Consider the following 22316-nt stretch of genomic DNA (forward strand, 5'->3'; position numbering starts at 1 on the left):
GGAAGGCAGGCGGCTTGGAAGCTGGTGGGCTGGTGGGTCCCGCCTGCCCTGGCCCCTGGCCCCAGGCTCCCGCACACTCCCCGCACTCCACTCACCTCCACGGCCTGCCCAGGTCCTTCCCCGGGCAGGGTGAATTTCAGGAGAGGCATCTTAGATTTCCTCCTGGCTGCTCCTCCAGCCCTGCCCTTGCTCCCCGAGTCTATGTCCATAGTTCTCCAGAATCGGGATCTTTACCTGATTACCTGTTAGTGCTACAGGTACTACCGGACGGAAGCCCTGACTTGGCCTGCCCGTCTCCTTCCTAAGAATCTCAATCACGTGGAAGTGGGGAGGGGAAGACTGCAAAGATGTCAAATGCCTGCCTGAAATTCTGAGTGTGGCTCAGCCTAGCGGGCAATGCCAAGAACTCATGAGGCCTCACCATAGACAGCAAAGCCTGCCCAGAGCTTAGAGCCGCCTGTCACCCTCAACGGACGCTGTAAATCCTTCACCCAATTGTTGCCCCATTGCTGACAATGTCCCAGGGTATAGCTTTGCTTGTATTTTAAAGTGATAGTACTTTGAACACCTATCGTACGCCAGACACAGCACTCTACACACACCGTTTCATTAAATCTCAACCACCCAACGAGGTTGTCCCTCTAGCACCCGTGGTTTTCAGCGATGGGAGCTCAGGCTCACAGACATGAATTCATTGCCCAGAATCTGGTCAGCAGGCAGAGCGAGGATTCACGCTCAGGCTGGCTTGAGGATAAACACTCCATTTCCCCAATGTGGTCACGCTTTGCTGGAATATGCCAGGTTCCACATGCCCTTCTTACTCCAACCAGCACCTCCTGCATGCTGGGACTCTCACTGCATCGGATGTAAGTGAGAGATCATCCATGGCAAACCTCTCCATCGACTGCTCCCACCTGGAGCCTGCAGTCCTTCCGATCAGTGTCTCCAAATGATTGTCCAGCTCAGCAACCTGAGCTTGGAAGTCCACAAGAGGCCACTGTCCCCAGCTGGTATCCCCTGATACCCTATTAACTACCCTGTTCTCCAAGACTCCCCTTCTTCCCGAGGCGAGTGGAACGACAGCCCTGGATTCCTGGGACCAACCGCACAAGCAGGCATGTTTCGGGCCATTTCCAGCTGCCCAGGACTCTCGCACCCAACTTGTGCCAGCCCTGGGGTGCAGAGCGCTCCAGCCAATTGGAAAGGACAGTGACCTCTGCCACCGGGCTGTCCAAGTTAAGCTCCGACCACTTCCCAGAGACAACCGCAAGTGTATTCAAAAGTTGGAATGTGAAGGGGACACACAAGGAAACTGTCCTTCAACAATCCATGCCGGTCAAACACTACTGCTTTTATTAACGTAAGCGTGGAAACCAGTCTGGCGCAGGCGCAAATAAAATAACATTCCGCCTTTGAAACATCGTTCACCCTTATTATCAACCTTTGGCCCCAACGTGCTCATTCAAGTTGTTTCCTGGTGTGCCCCAAACCCCGGAAGTCCCGAGGAACTCTGCCCCCTTGGTCATGCATCCCGCTGCCTAAATCCCACCTGCGGAGAGGACTCTTCCCTCAGGACAGCCGGGCGTTCCCACGAGACATCGCGGCTCTTCCCAAGAAAGCCGCCCCGGCCCACCTCCTCCATCCAAATGGACGGTGAACACAGACACGTGTCAGCTCCAGATCGCACGAATAAGCAGCATATATAGGCCACTCACCATTGGCTTATGGTTGGGGAAAAACGTCTGCTCCACCAGCGGGAACTTCTCAGGACCCAGGCAGTGGAAGATCTTAATGAGCTGAGAAAACTAGGTCAGAAGAGGAGAGAACATTGGTCAACCCCCGTTACCTCGTATGACAGCCACCCCGTGACCCCGGGGCTCGAGCGTCTGACGGCTCTGAGCTGAGCCACAGTGGCTGCTCTCTGCCTATGGGGAAAGGTCCCAGGCCTTAGCTGGGCATCCGTGATCTCCTTCATCTGGCTGCATCAACCCCTGCATTCCTGCCAGGCACACCGAGTTCAGCTCAAGGCACGTTTCCTGTACCCTCAGCCTCTCACATAAGCACAACCTGCTGACATTCACGCACGTCCCCTGCCTGCTGCGCCCTTCTTTCTAGAGAGGCACGTGACATAGGAGGTTATGGCACAGACTCTGGGTTCAAATTCCTGCTCCTGCACTTCCTGTCTGCGTAACCTGGGAAAGCCTGTCCGGTGTCTGAACTTCAGTGTCCTCGTCTGTGGATGGAGGAAACGAGGGAGCCAACCTCACAGGGGCGTTGCAAGGATTAAACGTGCGGTGTCCTAAAGGGATTTAGGCGTAGTTGGGGGAGTGGAGGCGTGGCATTTTGGGCAAAGCCTCTCTTACAGGTAACATTTAAATGGAGACTCAAATACATCAAGTGAATGAATGAAACAAGTGAATAAAAGGCGGGAGAAATCAAGTCTTGAGGGCTGGAAAGAGGTCTCCACGTTCTGGCTTCACGCCTGAACGCTGGGTAAGTTCCTCAGCTGTTCTGAGCCAGCTGCACGTGATAATGAAGCACCGAATGCCAGGCAGCACAATGTTCTGGTACTTGCTCAGTGCCCAATAAACAGTGCCTACGGCTAACAACAGTGATATGACAGAATATTAGTCAGATGAGGACCGTATTGCCTCTTACCACTAATATCGTTATAAGACACCACTATATCATAATGTGTGTTATATGATATTTGTTAGGCAATCATTCCAAGAAGGGGACGGGGATCCGAGCTGCTTACTCAGCTGCCTTTTCATTCTGAGGCCTCCATGTTGGGAAACGGGCCCATTTCAGACCCGGGAGGGCCTCCCGCCGCCCCCACCTCGCTCCGGGTCAGCCTGGCTGCCACCTACCACCCAGGGCTTGCTGCAGAAGTTGTAGACAGAATAGAGGGAGTTGACGGCGGGCAGCCCTCCGTACTGCAGGCCGATGACCAGGCTGCGGTAGTCTTCGCCCAGGGCCATGCTGTAGGCGTGCTGGCGGACCAGGATGAAGTCAGGCTTGAAGGACCTGCGAGAGAGGGGCCGACAGCAGCGTTACTGCGTTGTGCACTGAGGGATCGCCATGCATTGGCCACAGCCCACTGGGAGAGCACTGAGCCTGTGTATGGCCACTGCCCGGGAGCCCTCCGTTCACAACGGGATGGGGTGGTGGGTGTGGGTGAGGAGGGTCAGTTGCAAACACAATGTAAAATGACTGAAAACAACTTTCACTTTCTTTCTGCTTCCCTTTCTTTTTATTTTTCTTAATATTCTTTTTTTAAAAATATTTTTTCATTGATTTCAGAGCTGGAGAGGAAGAGAGAGATAGAAACATCAACGATGAGAGAAAATCATTGATTGGCTGCCTCCTGCACACCCACACTGGGGATCAGGCCTGCAACCCAGGCATGTGCCCCGACTGGGAATCGAACCCCGACCTCCTGGCTCATAGGTCGATGCTCAACCACTGAGCCACACCAGCCGGCTCTTCTTCCCTTTCAAGGAAGCCGCAAGGGCGCTAATGCAATGGCTGGGCCCATGCTCAGGTTCCTCTGCAGACACCACTCCGATTAGCGCTCACAGCAACCTGGCGAAGGCCGGGACTACGTATGTCCCCATTTTATGGATGGGAACACTGCAGCTCAGAGAAGTTATGCATCTCCGCAGGTGACAAAGCCGGGAAGCAGGAGAGCTGCGTTTGAACCTGGGCCTTCTGGTCCCAAGTCCATTGCATGGCACCAGGGGACTGACACGTGGTTGGACTCATGCTGCCCAGGACCCATCTGGGCCTGGATTCCTCACTTCACAGTCACAGGAGAAACTCAGCTGCACGCAGGCGTTTACTCACATTGTGTAACTTGCTGAGCACATCCAGAGTCAGACACTCCGTTTCAAATAAACAGTGTCTCTTTATTTTTTTAAAATATATTTTATTGATTTTTTACAGAGAGGAAGAGTGAGGGATAGAAAGTTAGAAACATCGATGAGAGAGAGACATTGATCAGCTGCCTCCTGCACGCCCCCTACTGGGGATGTGCCCGCAACCCAGGTACATGCCCTTGACCAGAATCGAACCTGGGACCCTTCAGTCCGCAGGCTGACGCTCCATCCACTGAGCCAAACCGGTTAGGGCTAAACAGTGTCTCTTTAGAACCATCCAAGGTAATGACAATACCTCTACAGGGAAAGGCCTGCTATGAGGGAGCCAGAGGGAAGGACGGGCTCCAGGTCCGGGCCTCACGCCCCCCAGGGCCTGGCACCGGACACGGGCGTAATGAGCACCTGTTGGAGGAATGAGCGATGTGCAGGGACATTACCTGCTCACCCCAAAGGAAATGGCCAGGTCTCCCGGCTAAGTCAGAACTCTCCCCCAGGTGGCCACGTGGTCTGTGACCTCACGGGTGTGGCTGACACGTGCTCGTGGCAATGGTCAGTCATGTCACTGGGTGGTTAGGGTGAGGGTGGGTGTGAAGCCTGGAATTGTTACGCCTACGTCCTTATTGCATTCTTAGAACGGAACCAGTCCAACCAGCGTAGTTTACCAATGGGGAAACTGAGGCCTGTGGCAAGGCAGTGGTGTGCCCAGGTCACCGGGCCAAGCCCCTGGGGAGCAGAAGGCTGCAGCCAGGTCTCTCCCCCGCTTCCTGCCTCCTGTGCCCACTCCGCCGGGATGAAGGGGGCGGGCGTGTGTCTCTAGCAGGGATCTGGTGACACAGGCAGCACTGGATTAAAACATAACCACTTTCTGCCTTTATCGGACTTCAACTGGAATACATGTTCATTTGGCAAAAGGAAGGAAAAAGACTGGGACAACACAAAGAAAGAAAGAAAATCACGTGTAATTCTCAACTCAGAGACAATCCCTAATGACCATCCTACTTGTTTCCTTAAATGTCCATTACCATCCAATTATGTATTTTAACGTATATAACATGCATTCATACTCATAGTGGATTTCGTGCTTTCTATTACTATTTTGCTACTTTCCACATAATATTATAGTGTGAACACCTCCCCTAATCTCAAAATATCTTCAAAACTATCATTTCTACTAGCGACCTAGTAGACCACTGAATGAGTATATCATAATTAAATCAACCCGTCATCTACTCTCACCATGAGGCTATTTCCAATATTTCACACACATTCATCTTTGCACAAAAATCACTGCCTTCATTTAAAACTATTTTCTTAAGATAGATTTAAGAAGTGGGATTACTGGTTTAAAGGGTATAAACTTTTTTAAAAATATATATTTTATTGATTTTTACAGAGAGGAAGGGAGAGGGATAGAGAGTTAGAAACATCGATGAGAGAGAAACATCAATCAGCTGCCTCCTGCACGTGCCCTGACGTGATCGAAACGGCACCCTGGGTATGTGCCCTGCCCGTGAATTGAACCTGCAACCTTTTGGTGGCGAGTGACACCAGGATGCTGTTGCGAGGCCCGTGGGGCCCACCAGCAGCTGCACATCGTGGCGACTGTGGGACAGTGGCCCGGCGGGGTCTATGAACAGCTGGGCTCTCTGATGACTCCTGGGCCCTCTCTGTCAAGTTTACAATACAGGAACATGAGTTGCGGGAGGAAGTAGCCTTCCTCACCTCCCTCCTCAGCCTCAGAATCTCAGTCTGTTTATCCTGCTCTCTTGCTTCCCTTTCGTTCCTGAGAAGCGGTCCATGCCGCTCCATCCCACTCCTCCGTCCCCCTGGTGAACCCACACGTTATGGGTTGAAGCGTGTCCCCCAAAAAGACACATTGAAGTTCTCAGCCCTGTTCCCTGCGCGTGTGACCTTAGGGGAAACAGTGTCTGCAGATTTTAATCAAGTGAAGATGAGGCGATGCTGGAGTGGAGGGGCCTCATCTGATGCCTGGGGAGTCTCCAGGAAGTGGAAATGCAGACACAGACACGGAGAGGAAGAGGAGGGCTGCACGCGGCGAAGGAGGTAAGGATCGGAGGGACGTGTCTACACGCCAAGGAGCACCGAGGATCGCTGGCATCCACGAGGAGCCAGGAGGAGGCAAGGAAGAACCCTCCCCAGGTCCTGAGAGGGAGCACGGCCCTGCCACCCCTGATCGCAGACCCAGACTCGGAACTCCATGAGAACACATCTCTGTCGTGTAAGCCGCCCAGCCCGGGCACTTCGCGACAGCAGCCTCAGGAAACACAGACACAGCCCACCCAACGCTTCCTCTTTCTAGCAGCTTCCAGAACATCCTGGTTCCTTCGTTGGTGTGTGTATCCTTCCACAGCCCCTTCCCCACTTCCCAAAACAACCAGCCCAACCCCCACAGCAAGGAAACCTTCGCTTTGAGGCGGAAAAGGCATCGACAGTTAAGCGATGGTCATGTTTACACTTTGAAACGTTAACGGGTCAACACGCTGATGAACGCACGGGGGTTTGTTTGGAAGGACGTCCACCCAGGGCTCGGCTGGCTGCCTCTGAAGGTGGGGCGGGACATGGGGTTACTGCATCCTTCTGCAGACTCTGTGGTACTGACTGCATTTTAAAAAATAGAAATAAAACGAGCACAGAACGTTTTCACAACCAGGAGAAAACAATGAGGTTATCTTCATTTTGGGGAGAAAAAATGATCCATGTGACGATGATGTAACAGCACGGAAAATGCTGACGGGACCATTTCATGTGACATGAAACAGCAGGAAAGAGGCGCTGTGTGACTGGAACGCCGTAAACATGATGGTCCGGGAAGGCAAGATGGAAACGGCTCCGTGCTCAGGTGGTGAGGCTGCGGAGAGTTCCGTTGTTTTGCGATTTCCCGTTTTCGTGAAACTGTGGTTGGGCATCGTCAGAACTGGTTTGCATCAATCCATAAGTGAACTGGGAAGCAAGTCCCCCCCACTTGGCCGGGCAGCCATCACCAGCCAGTCCTCCTCGTCCCTCCAGGGCTACACCGTCGACAAGGCAATCCACCCCTGCCAGCCCCGATAGCCATGCACCCACCGCCACAGTCCTCGCCTCTGGCTGCCAGTCCCCTTTCTACCCCAAAGAAACCGCCCCTCAGTGCCAAACCCCAAGGTCAAGTGGCTTCTGCCCTGCCCTCACTCCCCGACCTCTAGGAATAGCTAATGCCCTGTGAGCCTCTGTTCTAAGCCCTGCGTGTACCTTCACTCCGGGAAGCCTGACAACCATCCTCGGAAGCTGCTGGTGTCATCTCCATGTTCCAGATGAGGAAACTGAGGCGCCGAGCGGTTCAGGAACTTGCCAAGGTCACCCATCTGCCGGTGGTGGCACCTCAGAGAAGGGCTTCCTGCTCTTCGCGTTATCGACGTGTTGGAGCTGGATAGTCTTTTATTGTCGGGGGACAGCGTGGCGGGGGGCGGGGCTGACCTGTGCACTGTAGGACATTAGGAACATCTCTGGCCTCTACCCACTAGTCAGGGGTTCTCAAACTACGGCCCGCGGGCCACATGCGGCCCGCCGAGGACATTTATCCGGCCCGCCGGGTGCCGCTGCCTGTCCTGCTTAGCAGCCGACGCGTCCCGGGCCCGCAGTGCGCATAGGAATTTGTTCATAGTTTTTTTTTTAAACTATAGTCCGGCCCTCCAACAGTCTGAGGGACAGTGAACTGGCCCCCTGTTTAAAAAGTTTGAGGACCCCTGTGACTAGACACAATAGCACCCTATGCCCAGGTGTGACAGCAAAGATGTCTCACACTGCAGGCATCCTCTGGGGGCAAATCCCCCGTGGAGACAGCGGCCCTGAGCGCCTCCCCTGTCCTCGGTGACCTCTGCAGCATCACCTCCATCCTCCCCGCCCAGCCTCCCCTCCTGCCTCCGAGATGCCCTCTCCTGTTTCCCAGCTGCTTCCTGTCGGCTCCTCCCTTCCCGTGGCTCCTCCCCTCCCGTGGCTCCTCCCTTCCCGTGGCTCCTCCCTTCCCATGGCTCCTCCCCTCCCGTGGCTCCTCCCCTCCCGTGGCTCCTCCCTTCCCATGGCTCCTCCCCTCCCGTGGCTCCTCCCTTCCCATGGCTCCTCCCCTCCCGTGGCTCCTCCCTTCCCGTGGCTCCTCCCCTCCCATGGCTCCTCCCTTCCCGTGGCTCCCCTCCACGCTCAGTGTTGGCTCCCTGCCCGGTGGCAGCATCTCCATTCAGTGGGCTCCCCACCTCCGCACAGGCAATGGTGAAAATGACTCTGATTCCCAGAGCACTTCCCAAGCAGTCACTCTTAGGCTTTGAATTACGCTCTTTAATCCTCACCACGACCCCGAGGAGGAGCGAACCAATGGACTTACGGACGAAAAAACGAAGGCACGGGGAAGTTAGGTACAGGAAGGTCGGGCCCACGCGAGGCCAGCTGTGTGCACGGCCACCAGCACCCAGCACCGTCCACCCAGGCAAGTATCTCCCCCGCACCTCAGACCCACGGTGCCTGGACCCCACGCCATCAGCCTCCCCAGCACTTTCTCCAGAACCCTGAGTGTGTCTTCCTCATGTGGACATCACCCACGCCACGTCTCCTGACGGCTCACAGGTTGTGTCTCCTACTTCACTTTCCCTGGGCGAGGTGGTCTCCACCCAGGGCAGGGGCTTCCCTCTCGTCTCCCCTGCAAACTGTCCAAAGACCCCGTCACTCTCCTGAACAAAGGGCTTTGCAGGCCGCCGCTGTTCGCAGATCGAAGCCCAGATGCTTCCGCATGAGTCCTGCATCTGGTTGGCTTCTAGACCGCCACTGTGGCCACCGCCAGGAGGCACCCTGCCCTCCGGCTGCACGGACTCACAGCTGCCCCCAGAGGCCATAGTGTGTCACATGTGTGACTACACGCTGGGAAAGGTGCAGTAAAGGGCCATTCAGAGAGAGCACTGTGGATATTAGGGATATTTCTATGTGTTATATACGGAGACAAGGCATGCCCAGGGTGCCTTTGCCCGCCTGTCTGCCTGACCAGTTTTTCAATGCTCACTCTTTAAAAAAATTATATCTATATCTATATCTACATATATAGATATAGATATAGATATAGATATATATGTTTATTGATTTCAGAGAAGAAGGGAGAGGAAGAGAGAGATAGAAGTATCAACGATGAGAGAGAATCATTGATCAGCTGTTTCCTGCACAGTCCACACTGGGATCAAGCCTATAACCCAGGCATGTGCCCTGACCAGGAATTGAACCGTGACTTTCTGGCTCATAGGTCGACGCTCAACCACTGAGCCACGCTGGCAGAGCTCAATGCCCATTCTTTTTTTAAAAAAATATATTTTATTGATTTTTTACAGAGCAGAAGGGAGAGGGATAGAGAGTTAGAAATGTCGATGAGAGAGAAACATCGATCAGCTGCCTCCTGCACACCTCCTACTGGGGATGTGCCCGCAACCAAGGTACATGCCCTTGACCGGAATTGAACCTGGGACCCTTCAGTCCGCAGGCCGACGCTCTATCCACTGAGCCAAACCGGTTTCGGCTCAATGCCCATTCTTAATAAACTTTCCCTTGTGTTATCTGCTTCCTGGGATACAGCTGGCCAACACTCGCACACAACGTGCGCACACACGTGCGCGCACACGCGTGCACACACACACTTTGAAAACAGTGAAGTTCCCTGTAACAACCAGGGGTTGGGAACTACGTGTGAGAATCTTTCCCTGGTGCCTAGCAGGTGCCCAGCACATAGGTGCTCAGGAGAGGCACGTGGAGGTGGAGCGTGCTCGGGCCTCACTTCTCAGGGTCCTGGCCCCTCTGCAGTTAATCACACTTCATCAGCGAGCAGGGAAAGGGTCTGAAGAAGCCAGACAACGCGTGAGTGTGGGGAAACGTGATGTGGCTTCCCGCTCCGTCCCTGACTTGCTGTGGGTCTGAGAGCATGGCTTCGCCTCCCCGGGCTTCAGTTTCCTCACTGGCCACCCCCCAAAAAAATTGGGCTAAGTGACCTCTGAGGGCCCTTTCTGGGGTGACTGCCTCCAATTCCAGACTTCGAACCAAGGCTTTCAACACCCGGCTCTCCATCACATCTGCCCAAGCGTGACCTTCTGTCACATAGCGGTAGTTTACAAGAATCGTGATTACAAACGACTGGGACCTTCCCAAGTGCTAGACACCTATGAGGGGCTTTCAAACCTTATCTCCTCCGACCCCTCACAAAGCCCCTGCAAAGTGGGTGTTTAACTTGGGCTGGGCCCCCTGGAAGCAGAGCCCCACACAGGTTTCCGACAGCCTGCGGTTCATGGAGCAGGCGTGCTCTTGAGAAGAAGCTGTCGAGGATGAGGGATGCGGGACAGGAAGAGGAGGGTGCAGTCACGGCTCAGTCTAGCCTTGGCCTGATCCACAGGGGCCTCTGGGGCATAAATAGTCCCACCGAGCTGTCCACCTTGAGGGAGGAGGGCTGGGCTTTTGGTCCCCAATCTCAGTCAGTTAGCAACTCCCCGGGTGGGAGGGGAGAGATGGCAGAGGTGCCAGGGATGGCACCATCAGCCCTAGGCTCTGAAGGCTGGAGGGAGAGCTACTACCGTGGCATCACAGTGCTGGAGGGGGCGTGCACTGGCTGGCAAAGGGGACCTGAGCAGAGAACTACCCAATACTCCGATGAGCCCATTTGACAGATGAGGAAAACAGAGACCTAGAGAGATTAAACACCGTCTCAAGATCACAGAACGACTAAGTATACAGGTTTGTATTATTAGGTACAAGTCACACTTCCCACCAACAGTGCCCAGCCCACCCATGTTCCCAGCACCCAGAAGGGTGACTGCACCCAGGGGTGCTGACCTGTGCTCGACAGACCCGTGCTTGTGAGCTGCAGCTCGCCAGGGCCATGGGGCCTCAGGTGGCACGTCTCTGGGAGGGTTTGACCTCCGCCCACGTGAGGCCCAGGCGGGGTGCGGCTCCGACAGCTGCCCAGGCTCCGGGGCTGTTAGCGGCCGGCTCCAGCCGCGGGCCTCCTGCCAGGCTGCCTGCTTGGGAAGGGAACATTATTCATCGGGGAGATAAGGCAGCCGATGAGAGATGGGGCTCAGAGCAGCTGCTCCTCGGCCGCGGCTGGGGAAGCGCCAGGGAGGGCGAGGGGGGAAGCCCATTTGGAGATAAAAAATGATGGTGCTGCTGGGGGGTGACGGGGAGCACATTTCGACCTGAGGCCCTCCCCACAGACAGCCAGGCCTGACAGGCCACGGAAGTGCCATCAGGTGAACTACCGAACAAGCCAGGGGCCCGCTCATCAGCTCGCTCAGCAGGAAACCACCCCCTGGAGGGGGCATGGTTCTCAGGGGGCAAGACTGGGGGCCCCCTGGCTGGGCTACAGCCCCGAATCACTCGTTTCCTGCCCTGATGACTTCAGGGGAGCTAAGCCCTCTTCCTGCGCTGCCCCAGGTCTCCCCTCTTCTCTCAACGCCAGCCCATACCCCATGGAATTGTCCAAGGTGAGGAGCAAGTGTGAGGTTTCTGTATTTTATCTTGTGGGGTTTTTTGCTTGTTTTCAGAAGGAGCAAGAGCGATGGGCTCGTAGGTGGGGTCCCTGGACTGCGCGGAGGTCCTGGTGGGGACCCTGACCTGCCCGGCCACCTCTCCAGCCTCCTCCCGCCCATCGCCCATTGCCCATCAGGCTCCATCCTTTCTGACCGCCTGGAGGGTCCCTGCAGTGGCGTCCCCATCCTGACCTCCCGACTGTCATTCCTCGTTAGCAGTCGCACAGGGAGGGGTGGAGAGAGGGACCTTTACAAGTATCTTTGGCCCAGCATGTGGCTCAGGGGTTGAGTATCAACCTATGAACCAGGAGGTCAGCGTTTGATTCCTGGTCAGGGCACATGTCCGGGTTGTGGGCTCAGTCCCCAGTAGTGGGTGTGCAGGAGGCAGCCGATCAATGACTCTTTCTCATCACTGATGTTTCTATCTCTCTCTCCCTCTCCCTTCCTCTCTGACATCAATAGAAAATACATTTTTTAAAAGTATCTACGATATTACAATTCTCTTTATAAAAACGCTGAGAGGAATAGGGTAACGACAGTTACTGTTCACAAAGCCCATATTGTGTGTGTGGCCCTTTTGTCTTCTTACAGCTTTCCCTCGATTGATCCTGACAATTACATTTCAAGGTAGGTGTTTGGGTTTGTTTTTTAAAAAAAATAAGCAGAGGCACAGAGAGGTTCAGTAACCTCTCCAAGGTCACACAGCAGAGCCAGGTAGCCTGGCCTCAGAGTGGGGGGTGGGGGGGTGTCTTCAACCACCCCAGTGCCTGTGTGTTTGTTATATTATTCTCTGTATTTCTTCTATGTTTAAAATAGTTCAGAATTGGTGTGTGTGTGTTTTTTTAAAGGGTCTGAAGTAAATATGGAAACATGTTAGTATTTGCTCCATTGGTGTGCTCAACTGCATATGTTTACAATTATTCCAGGCTTCAGACATATGAACATTTCAAAAGGAAAAGACCAACGCCTGGGCGTTGCTCCCACCCCGTGAAGCCTCCTGGAGCCCCACGAGCCCCCTCGCGAAGTTCCCGCTTCTCTGTGCTGGGCTCCACGTGGTCTCGTCACGCAGCATCCGAGCTGGTGATTTATGTCGGCTGACTTCCCGTTTCCTCCCTCTGGGCTGCGAACCCCGCCAGAGAAGGGGCGATGCTGGGTTTACCTCTGGATTTCCGGGGCCTGGCCTCCCGAGGAGTCTAGATGCTCCATAAAATTGTTAGACTAAACGGAGCCTCTCTGGGCGCCCCCCCACAACCCCCGCCCCAGGCGAGGACTCAGCCACTGACGGAAGGGAGGCTGTGGAGCGTGGAGGGAGCGATGTGGGCCCTGCCCTCCCCGCTGGAGACATATGGCAATGATTTTTAGGACTCTCACCCAGCCAGGGCTCCCAGCGTAAGTGCTTCCAGCTACACCTTTCCCTGTGCCCGGGAACTTCCTACGACAGGATCTTGGCTGCAGCCAGCTCCGCTCACGCCCATCAAAGCAGGAGAGGCAGGGCAGCATTGGAGGAAGCCCTGTGGGTCTTGCCCGTGGTGTCTGGAACTGGGACTCTGCAGGTTGGGGGATTTCTTCTAAGTGGGGGCTCCCCAGCTTAGCTGCACACTGGAATCACGGGCGGGGGGGGGGGAGCTCCCCAAACTATTCACACCCACACCTTCCCTCTCTTTCCGCCCCATGACGTCCTGCTGTGACTGGCTGAGGCTGGGATTCTCAGAAGTTCTCCAGGTGACTGGAACAGAAAGCCGCGTTGGGAACGCCCGCTAGGTGCCCTTTGCAAAAATGACAGCTGCCACCAGGTGACCTGGGACGGCCTCGTCATTCAATGCACGGTTACGGGGCACCTATGACGTGACAGGCATTGAGGGAAGAAGGGGGGCATTTGTGATCTCTATCTCACAGAGCGGAGGTGGGGCAGCTGGCTTTGGGGTGCACAGAACACACAGCCAAGCAGGGTCTGTCGGGTCTCAGTGCCTCCCAAGACCACCGTCAGGCATCACTGATGGATCACAGGGTAATTCCCTGTCCAAGTCCATAGTGATGGTCACTCCATGGCTGCTGGACAAAGCACCAGGTGGTGACTATCGACACAACACTTGTGTCGTTTCTCCGAAGTCCAGCTGGGCATGGATGGACTCTTTCCCCAGCTGCGCGGGACTTTAGATACTCGACACGGAAACACATCATCAAGTGGCACAAGTCTGGCTGAACCGGGCAACATTTCTAAGAACTTAGATACCCGTCTAACCTGCTGGTACATGAACTGCTCTGAGGACCACGGGTGGAGGCAAACACTGGCCGAGCGCCTATGAGCTCTTTGAACCCGTGCATAACCCCAGAGGTCTGTGAGTGGACCGTTTAGGGCGTGGACGGTGGGCTCGGGCCCTGCTTCTACCACGTAGCAGCCGTGTGGTCCTGGAACATCAGTGAACACTTCGGCGCCTCCGGTTCCCCGTCTGTGAAGAACAGGCGGGTCAAAGAACACGCACCTCACAGAGTGGCAACAGGGCGGAATAGGCCAATCCCGACCAAGAGGGAGGCCAGCGTCTGGCACACAGGGAGCCCCTGAGAGTGACAATTCCGATCACAAACGCTGACAGGTAGGCGGCATTGGTGACGCTGGTCAGCGTTTCCATGCATAGTTTTTAAAAAACCTTCTTGGTTATCTTAAACACAGGTCATTCACGGACGCGAGACCCCGTGGCAGGCCTGCTGGGAACCCTCCGGAACCTCGCAGCTGCCTCCTCCAGAGGCTGGCCTCGCCAGCTGGTTCCATGCTGCAGGTCCCCCTGCTGTGAAGCTGTCGTGGCAGCCTGGCTCCTTCCAGCCCCACCTCTGCTCACTGTCCTCGGGGGCCCCTCCATGGGGGAGCTCTGTTTAGGGACTTGTGTCCACCTTCCAGGATCCTTTCCTGAACCACAAACCCGGCCATGACTGGAGGCGTTTTCAATGACCGTGGAAGTCAAAGCCTCCTCGATGCCGTTCTGACTCGTTTTCCTACGTGGCAGCCTATCTGGGACAGCCTTTCATGTCCACACACATGGAGGTGCTTCTTGTGTTTGGGATTGTACCTCATTGTAGGGCTCTGCCCTCATTTCTCTCACCGGCACCCTGCAGACGGGCAGCGAGGCTGTGTCTAACCTTTAGCTACCAACAACCTCTTCTGAGAATGAAGCTAACCTTAACATTCACACATCCGCCACCCACTGCCTGCCACCCATCTGTATGGCATAGAGTGCATACACATGTCTAGAAGAGTGGCACCAGGAGCTGGGTGCAAAGAAAAAGGTGTTTGATGGCCTCTGCTTCTCTCTTCTGGATGCACAATGATTTTGGCTGCAAATAACAGTGATGACGCACTCAATCCATAAAGTGCATGACTGACATCACCGAGCAATGATGACAGTGAAAGGGGTGAGGGAATCAGAGGCTCAGAGTCATCCTCTGGACCCAAGTCCCTCAGTGAGTTACCCTGGCTCCTGGGGTCACAGCCTCATGGCTGGGAGAAAGAGGCCCTTTCCTGATGGCTTTGAAGAGGTGTGTTGGCCTTTCCAGCATCCCCTGGCAGCCACCTCTCAGGCCCCACTGGTCAGACCTGCCTCTCAGGCCCCTTCCTCAACACATCTGTCTCCATGGTAACAGAATGACCACACTGCTAAAACTAACCAAGACTCACTGTGGCATCAGGGAGGGGCCTGTGTTTTCTTGAAGTACTATGGCCACCCAGATCTAGATCAGCTCAGGATCCGGTACACAAGAAAGAAGGCAGGCAACCCACAGAACACGGTACACCTGCTGAGGCGTTATCGTCCGGGGCCATCCTAGGCTGTGCTTTTATTTTTTATTTTTTTCTTAATATATTTTATTGATTTTTTACAGAGAGGAAGGGAGAGGGAGAGAGAGTTAGAAACATCGATGAGAGACAAACATCGATCAGCTGCCTCCTGCACACCCCCCACTGGGGATGTGCCCGCAACCAAAGTACATGCCCTTGACCGGAATCGAACCTGGGACCCTTGAGTCCCCAGGCCGACGCTCTATCCACTGAGCCAAACCAGTTAGGGCTAGGCTGTGCTTTTAAAGAACTGGCTCAGCGAAACCGGTTTGGCTCAGTGGACAGAGCGTCGGCCTGCGGACTGAAAGGTCCCAGGTTCGATTCCGGTCAAGGGCACGTACCTTGGTTGTGGGCACATCCCCAGTGGGAGGTGTGCAGGAGGCAGCTGATCGATGTTTCTCTCTCATCGATGTTTCTGGCTCTCTATCCCTCTCCTCTCTCTTCCTCTCTGTAAAAAATTAATAAAATATATTTAAAAAAAAAAAAGAACTGGCTCATACGGTTATATGTTTCAAGAGCAAATATTAAGTAGACTTACAATGACATATCTGGATACATTTAAAAGTGCAACCATAACTCAGAATCTACTACAAGGCTTTAGTGAGGCCTGCAACACCGAGCGGCTCAAGGAACCAGAAATCGTAAGCCTGAGACTGCCTGCCCCTCGGGGAGGCCTCGGGAGCACCTCCTTAGCTCCCCAGGCTCCAGGTGTCACCTCAGTGGGAACGGCAGCCCAAGGACAGTTAGAGGTCAGGTCACGCACAGAGACAGAGCACGGCTTGGCAGTGAGAGGGACGCGGAACCCCAGCCCCCCCGCTGTGTGACTGTGGGCATGTCTCGGATCTCTGCTTCCTCCAAGGTAAAACGGTGATGAAAGTTTGCCACTTGTGGGCCTGTTTTAAAAATGTACTTTACAGAGGTATCATTTGCATGAAGTAAAATGTACCCATTTAACACGTGGAGTTTGATGAGCTTTGACAAATGTATACAACCATCTACCCATCCTGCCAGTCCGGATACACAGTTCCATCACCACAGAAGTTGCCTTCCGTCCTCCACAGCCAGCCCCCACCCCTCGGCCCCCGGCAACCACACATCTTTCAGGGACTGGACGGCAGGTCCTGTCAGTGGAATTCTAACGTTTGCAGTCTTTTGTGTCGTTTCTTTTGCTCAAAATAATGTCTTTGAGGTACATCTGCGTCATGTGTTATGGATGGAGTGGAAGGGGGTCCACGTGGCCCTGCCTCCCGGTGCTCACACCCTTACTCAATCCCTTCCCCGAGTGTGAGTGGCCCCTGTGACCTCCTAGAATACGGCAAAGGTGATGGGATGGCACTCGAGGCTCACGCCACACTATATACACCCGTCTTGCCAGCAAATGCACTCTTTCCCCCTCGCTGGCTGCCAAGGTGTGAGAGGACCTTTGGAAAGGGCCATGTGACACGAACCGTGGCAGCCTCTGGGAGCAGCGAGCAGCCTCCGACAGGCGACGAGCAAAAGGCCAGGACCCTCAGCCTCACAGCCACAGGAAACGAATTCTGCCAGCAATCGAACGAGCCTGGAAGTGGTGCCATCGCCAGTCAAGCCTCCGGATAAGAACCGAGCCCCGGCAACATCGTGACTGCAGTCTGGCAGAAGGCCTGGCAGAGCTGTGCCCAGACGCCCGACGCACAGAAGCCTGGAGATAATGAATACAGGACGTCCTCGAGCAACGCCGTTCCCTCAACGTAGTCTCGTTACAGCGTTGATGAGATGTGGCAGGAACTGAAGTCCTGTTGATATCAACAAGCTTATGGTAAAACTGGTTTCATTATACATTGTTCTGCTTAAAGTCACAGAACCTACGGATGCCGTTAAGTGAAGACTATGTGTTGCCTTAGGCTGATAAGCTTTTGGTGATTTGTCACTCAGCATAGAAAACTAATACACAACACAATAGTTTGTTCCTTTTTAAGTGGTTATGAAATTTTTTTTTAAAAATATTCTTATTGATTTCAGAGAGGAAGGGAGAGGGAGAGAGAGAGCGAAACATCAATGATGAGAGAACCACTGATTGGCTGCCTTCTGCATGCCCCTCACTGGGGATCGAGCCCACAACCCGAGCATGTGCCCTGATGGGGAATCGAACTGTGACTTCCTGGTTTATAGGTTGATGCTCAACCACTGAGCCATGCTGGCCAGGCTGGCTATGAAAATTTGCCCTGACGGGTTTGGCTCAGTGGCTAGAGCGTCGGCCTGGGGACTGAGGGGTCCCGGGTTCGATTCCGGTCAAGGGCATGTACCTTGGTTGTGGACACATCCCCAGTTGGGGGTGTGCAGGAGGCAGCTGATCGATGTCTCTCTCTCATCGATGTTTCTAACTCTCTATCCCTCTCCCTTCCTCTCTGTGAAAAATCAATAAAATATATTAAAAAAAAGAAGAAGAAAATTCTTGTACAACTCATCTAGTAGACATGTTTTGTTTCTCTTGGGGAAAAATCTAGGAGGAGAATTGGTTGTATTATATGGTAGATATATATTTAACTTTGTAAGAAAGTGCCAAGCTGTTTTTTTAAAGGGGTAGTACTATTTCACACGCCCACCAGCAGAGTATGAGCATGCCAGTTGCTCCGAATCTTTGCCAACAATTTTGATTGTCGTTCTTTTTCATTTGATACATCGTTACAGTTTTTATCTGCATCTTCCTGATGATTAATGTGCTTATTGGCCATATTTTGTACATCTATTTTTGTTAAGTGCCTGTTTAATCTTAAGATACCGCCATCCTATAGGGTTGTTTTAAGAAAGCAATGGGTATGTCACATGATCGGCATTGAATAGACACTCAATAAAAGAGAGCTATTATCACTTCCATTATTTTTAAGGTCACCTAAGAGATAAAATACTGCGATTCTATAAAGGGCCTACAAAGTGTGCAATATACTCTACATCCTTATCCTTGAAGACGGGAAGGAGGAGAAAGAACAAGAGGTTAAATGATGGAGGAGATAGGGCAGGGATGCAGGAGGCCCGGGATTTGAACTGGGAACCTTCACCGGCGGGAGGGACTGTCCGGCTTTGGGGTGATCAGAGTTTTGCTTAGGGATTGAAGGGAAAGCTGGCACTCAAGTGGCTTCATCGTGGGACTTTAAACCAGGGTGAGTGTGGGGGGCACCAGTTCTGCCAGGCCTGCCATCCAAAAGGGTGCCAGACACCTCTATTTAAAGCAGCCGAGATTTCAAGCATTTTGTTGCAATCTGAAGTCTACCCATGCCCGTGTTAGCCCTACAGTCACTGACTGGGCCGGAGCTGGAGGATAGAGCTAAGCACATGTGAGGGGATGTCTTAGGAATCCAAGTCTCTATCAGAGATGCTAAAATTAGCACATCTCCCTCCTCACCGCTCCTCCTGCCCCAACTCTAATTACTCACCTTTGCCCCCAGCTCCAGTCCTCGGTTCTAAAGGCCCCTGCTTCCAGGGCCTCGCAAGGGCTGGCTTTCTAAGGATCTGGGAGAAGATAAGGGCAGTGACTGTGCCCAGAAAGCTTCTCAGGGTCTACATTTGCCCCTGCCCACCCAAGGGAAAAAAAATAATTGTATGGGATTTTTCTGTTAGTAAATGTTACATGTGCTTATTTAAAGGGGAAAAATCAAATAGCATAGCAACATATAAAAAAGAGGGTGACAGAATGCAGTCATCCCAGATTTAGGGACAATGTTTGCATTCCAATGCATTTCCTCCCATATTTTCAATATGCAAACATACCTGTAATTGCATATATCTCTAAATAAGAGGGAATTATAGATACATGCCATTTTGTAATCTTTTTTTTTTTTAATATATTTTATTGATTTTTCACAGAGAGGAAGGGAGAGGGATAGAGAGTCAGAAACATCGATGAGAGAGAAACATCGACCAGCTGCCTCCTGCACACCTCCCACTGGGGATGTGCCCGCAACCAAGGTACATGCCCTTGACCGGAATCGAACCCGGAACCCCCCAGTCCGCAGGCCGACGCTCTATCCACTGAGCCAAACCGGTTTCGGCCATTTTGTAATCTTTTTTTGGGCACCATTTCACAGAGATCTTTGCATCCCCAAATCAAAACACTGAGACCTTTATATTGACTACTTAGTATTCTATACTTGGTGGGCACTTAGACTTCTAAAAATTGTTACAAAGAGTTCTGGGAAGAATGCCTCTATAAGTATATCTTTTTCCACTTCACTGACTTTTTCCTTACCAAAAGTCTTCAGTAGGGAACTTACAGGGCCAAAGGCTATGAATATTTAAATTTATATTGTCCTCCAATTAAAATTTGTTTTAATTTTCACTTTTATCAACAGTTTATTAGAAGGTCAGTTTCCTGTACTTTCAGTAACATGAAGTTGATCTTTTTTTTTTTTTTTTTATCATTTTGATTCTGGAAGAAATGTCTCTTGGTTTCCTTCCTTTGTTCCTTGATCATTATTGAGAACTAGAGCCCCAGTGCACAAATTCATGCACAGGTGGAGTCCCTCGGCCTGGCCAGCGATCAGGGCCATTGTGGGGCTGGCCAGCCAGGTGGAGAGACCACAGGAGGTTGGCTGGCTGGTGGGGAGGGACCACAGGAGGTTGGCTGTGGGAGTGCACTGACCACCAGTGGGCAGCTCCTGCGTTGAGCATCTGCCCCCTGGTGGTCAGTGCACATCATAGCAACCAGCGGTTCGGTTATCGGTCGCTTAGGCTTTTATATATATAGATTAGCATTGTTTTTACCTATTTGTTCACAGGCCATTTCTTCTTTCTAGTGAATTACTGGTTTGTACTTAGTGCTTATTTTCATACTGAGATATTCATCTTTATATATTGGGGGGGGGGGGGCGGGGGGAGGAGTCGTCTATGATCCTTTGCCATAGTTAGCAATATTTCCTCTAAATTTGTCATTTCTTTGACTAGGCTTTTTCCTCCCAGGGGAGCTACGGGGTTGATGTTACAGAGGGGTCCAGGGTGACAGCCAGGAGGCATTCTATCTTTTCTGGCTCCGACTGTCCCACTGGTGTGAGATGTACCAAAGCTTATTGTGCCTCCTGGAGGGGATGCTCACACAACTGGCAACCCATCCTCTGGGCAGTGTGTCTTCTTGTCCTGTGGAGGCTGGAACACACTTCTTTCCCAGACTCCTTTGCAGCTAGGATTTGGACCATAAGCAGATTTGGCTGATTGGGGGCACTTGCTGAGTTCCGGAGAGCAGAGGCGAGGTGGAGATCATCCCTGTCCTCTTCGGCTGTTTTCTACAGGCAGACACGTTTCTGGAAGCATGCGTGTGCCTGTCTGTGGTTTCCCCAGGGCTCTGCTCCAGCTGCTTTGGCACCAGGAGGCAGCTGAGGTGGTAGCAATGTCCAGAGGCTTTCTCTGAACCCCAGCAATGGCAGAGTGCTCTTGCACTGAGACACTGGCCATGTGGGGGGCCACTTCTGCAGAGTTCCAGGACCTTTCTGGGGGCCCAGCCTGGACCCCACTTCTCCAGTCCTTCCAATGACATTCTAGGTCCCTAGATCCCTAGATTACAGTCCTTTCTGTGTAAAAACCCCTACAATACTTGGTTGCCCATACTGAACACCAAGGATTTTCCTAGCATTCCCATGGCTTCTAAATCCTGCCACGTCTTTGTGCTTGCCCAGGTTTCCCATCACCCCTCTCCAGGCACAGAGCAATTGCCTCCTCTCTGCAGGCAGCCAGAATACCCACTGCGGTGTCTCCAGGATCCTCTGAGAATGTATACAGTTCGTTGCATCCAGGTTTCTTTGCAAATTATCTAGTATCAATGAATGCTGGCCACTGTGCTTGGGTTCATGTGCTGGCTCAGCCACTCCTGCCTGAGAAGGTTGCTTAGACTCTCTGTGTCTCAATTGGCTTATCTCTTCTTCCTGACCCGATCGCTGGCATGGCTCCTCCAACGATGGCGGCCAAAGCCGGGCAATGTGATGGTTACTTCTATGTGTCCTGCTGCCTGGGCCATGGGTGCCCAGGTTCTGGGTGTGACTGGGAGGGTGTTTCCGCATGAGGTTAACATCTGAATAGGGGGCTGAGTGGAGTGGACTGCCTTCTCTGTGTGAGTGGGCCCCGTCCATCTGTCAGAGGCCCGAGTAGAATCCAAGGCTGGCTGAGAAAGGATCCTTCTCTTTCCCTGAATGTCTTTGAGGTGGGACGTCAGTGTTTTCCTTCCTTCGGACTTGAACTCGGACTGGAATTTACACCATCCGCTTTCCTGGGTCTCCAGCTTGATGCGTAGACCTTGGACTTGTTAGGCTCCGTAATCAACATGAGTTAAATTTTCATAGCATATACATATATGTGTTCTATTCTTCCTGTTGGCTCCGTTACGCTGGGGAACCCAGACCAATACGGACACCGAGGGGAGGATCATGAGAAGAAAAAGCCAACATGCTGAATATGGAGACAGAGAGACAAGAGCCTGGATCCTGGACGGCAAATTCTCTCACTGCACCCAACCTGGAAACAGCGACAGCTGGGCTCTTAATTCTGTGAGAAAAAGAAACGTCTTTATTGCCAGCCGTGCACATGGCGGGTTTTCTGTTACACGCAGAGAAACCCCAGTTATCTCGCATCTCTGAGGCTCATTGCTCCGGTTACTCACTAGAGTACAATTGCGGAAGGGAAGGGCCTGAAATGAAACTCACACGCATGTCCGCTGCCTCGCACATGCAGGGTTCTGAGTGAGGGGCTCCGGGGAGGCAACGGCGTCAGTGCCTAAGAGTGAGGACTCTGGGGCCAGGTCACCAGCCAGGTAGACGTGTGACGTGGTCTCTCTGTGTGCCAGCTTCCTTGCTTGCAAAGAAGGGATCGTAACTGTGCTGTTTAATAGGATTGTTGGGATGATTAAATGAATTACTTAATGTAACACACTTAGAGCAGTACCTGGCACACAGAAAAATGCTCAATAAATGCTAATCACAGCTAAGGACTAGACATGGGTCAGCCCTGGGGAGTCTGGGGTCTAGCTTGGAAGTCAAGAAACACACACATACAGCCCAGCCGGCATGGCTCAGGGCTGGAGCGTCGACCTGTGAACCAGACGGCCAAGGT

At 52.9% G+C, this 22316-nt stretch overlaps 1 protein-coding gene across 2 annotated transcripts in view; it reads right to left on the bottom strand.

Annotated features, from left to right (window-relative positions):
• SYN3 (synapsin III) overlaps positions 1-22316 on the bottom strand; it is a 391487-nt gene that overhangs the window by 263018 nt on the left and 106153 nt on the right. For both annotated transcript variants that reach the window (XM_080662983.1, XM_080662984.1), the window contains exons 5-6: positions 2871-3027; positions 1716-1805 (exon numbers count right to left, since the gene is read on the bottom strand). In XM_080662983.1, the coding sequence (XP_080519109.1) occupies positions 1716-1805; positions 2871-3027 (247 nt within the window). The remainder of the gene's footprint in view (positions 1-1715; positions 1806-2870; positions 3028-22316) is intronic.

Source organism: Plecotus auritus (assembly GCF_963455305.1).
Source record: "Plecotus auritus genome assembly, chromosome: 3".
Taxonomy (NCBI): domain Eukaryota; kingdom Metazoa; phylum Chordata; class Mammalia; order Chiroptera; family Vespertilionidae; genus Plecotus; species Plecotus auritus.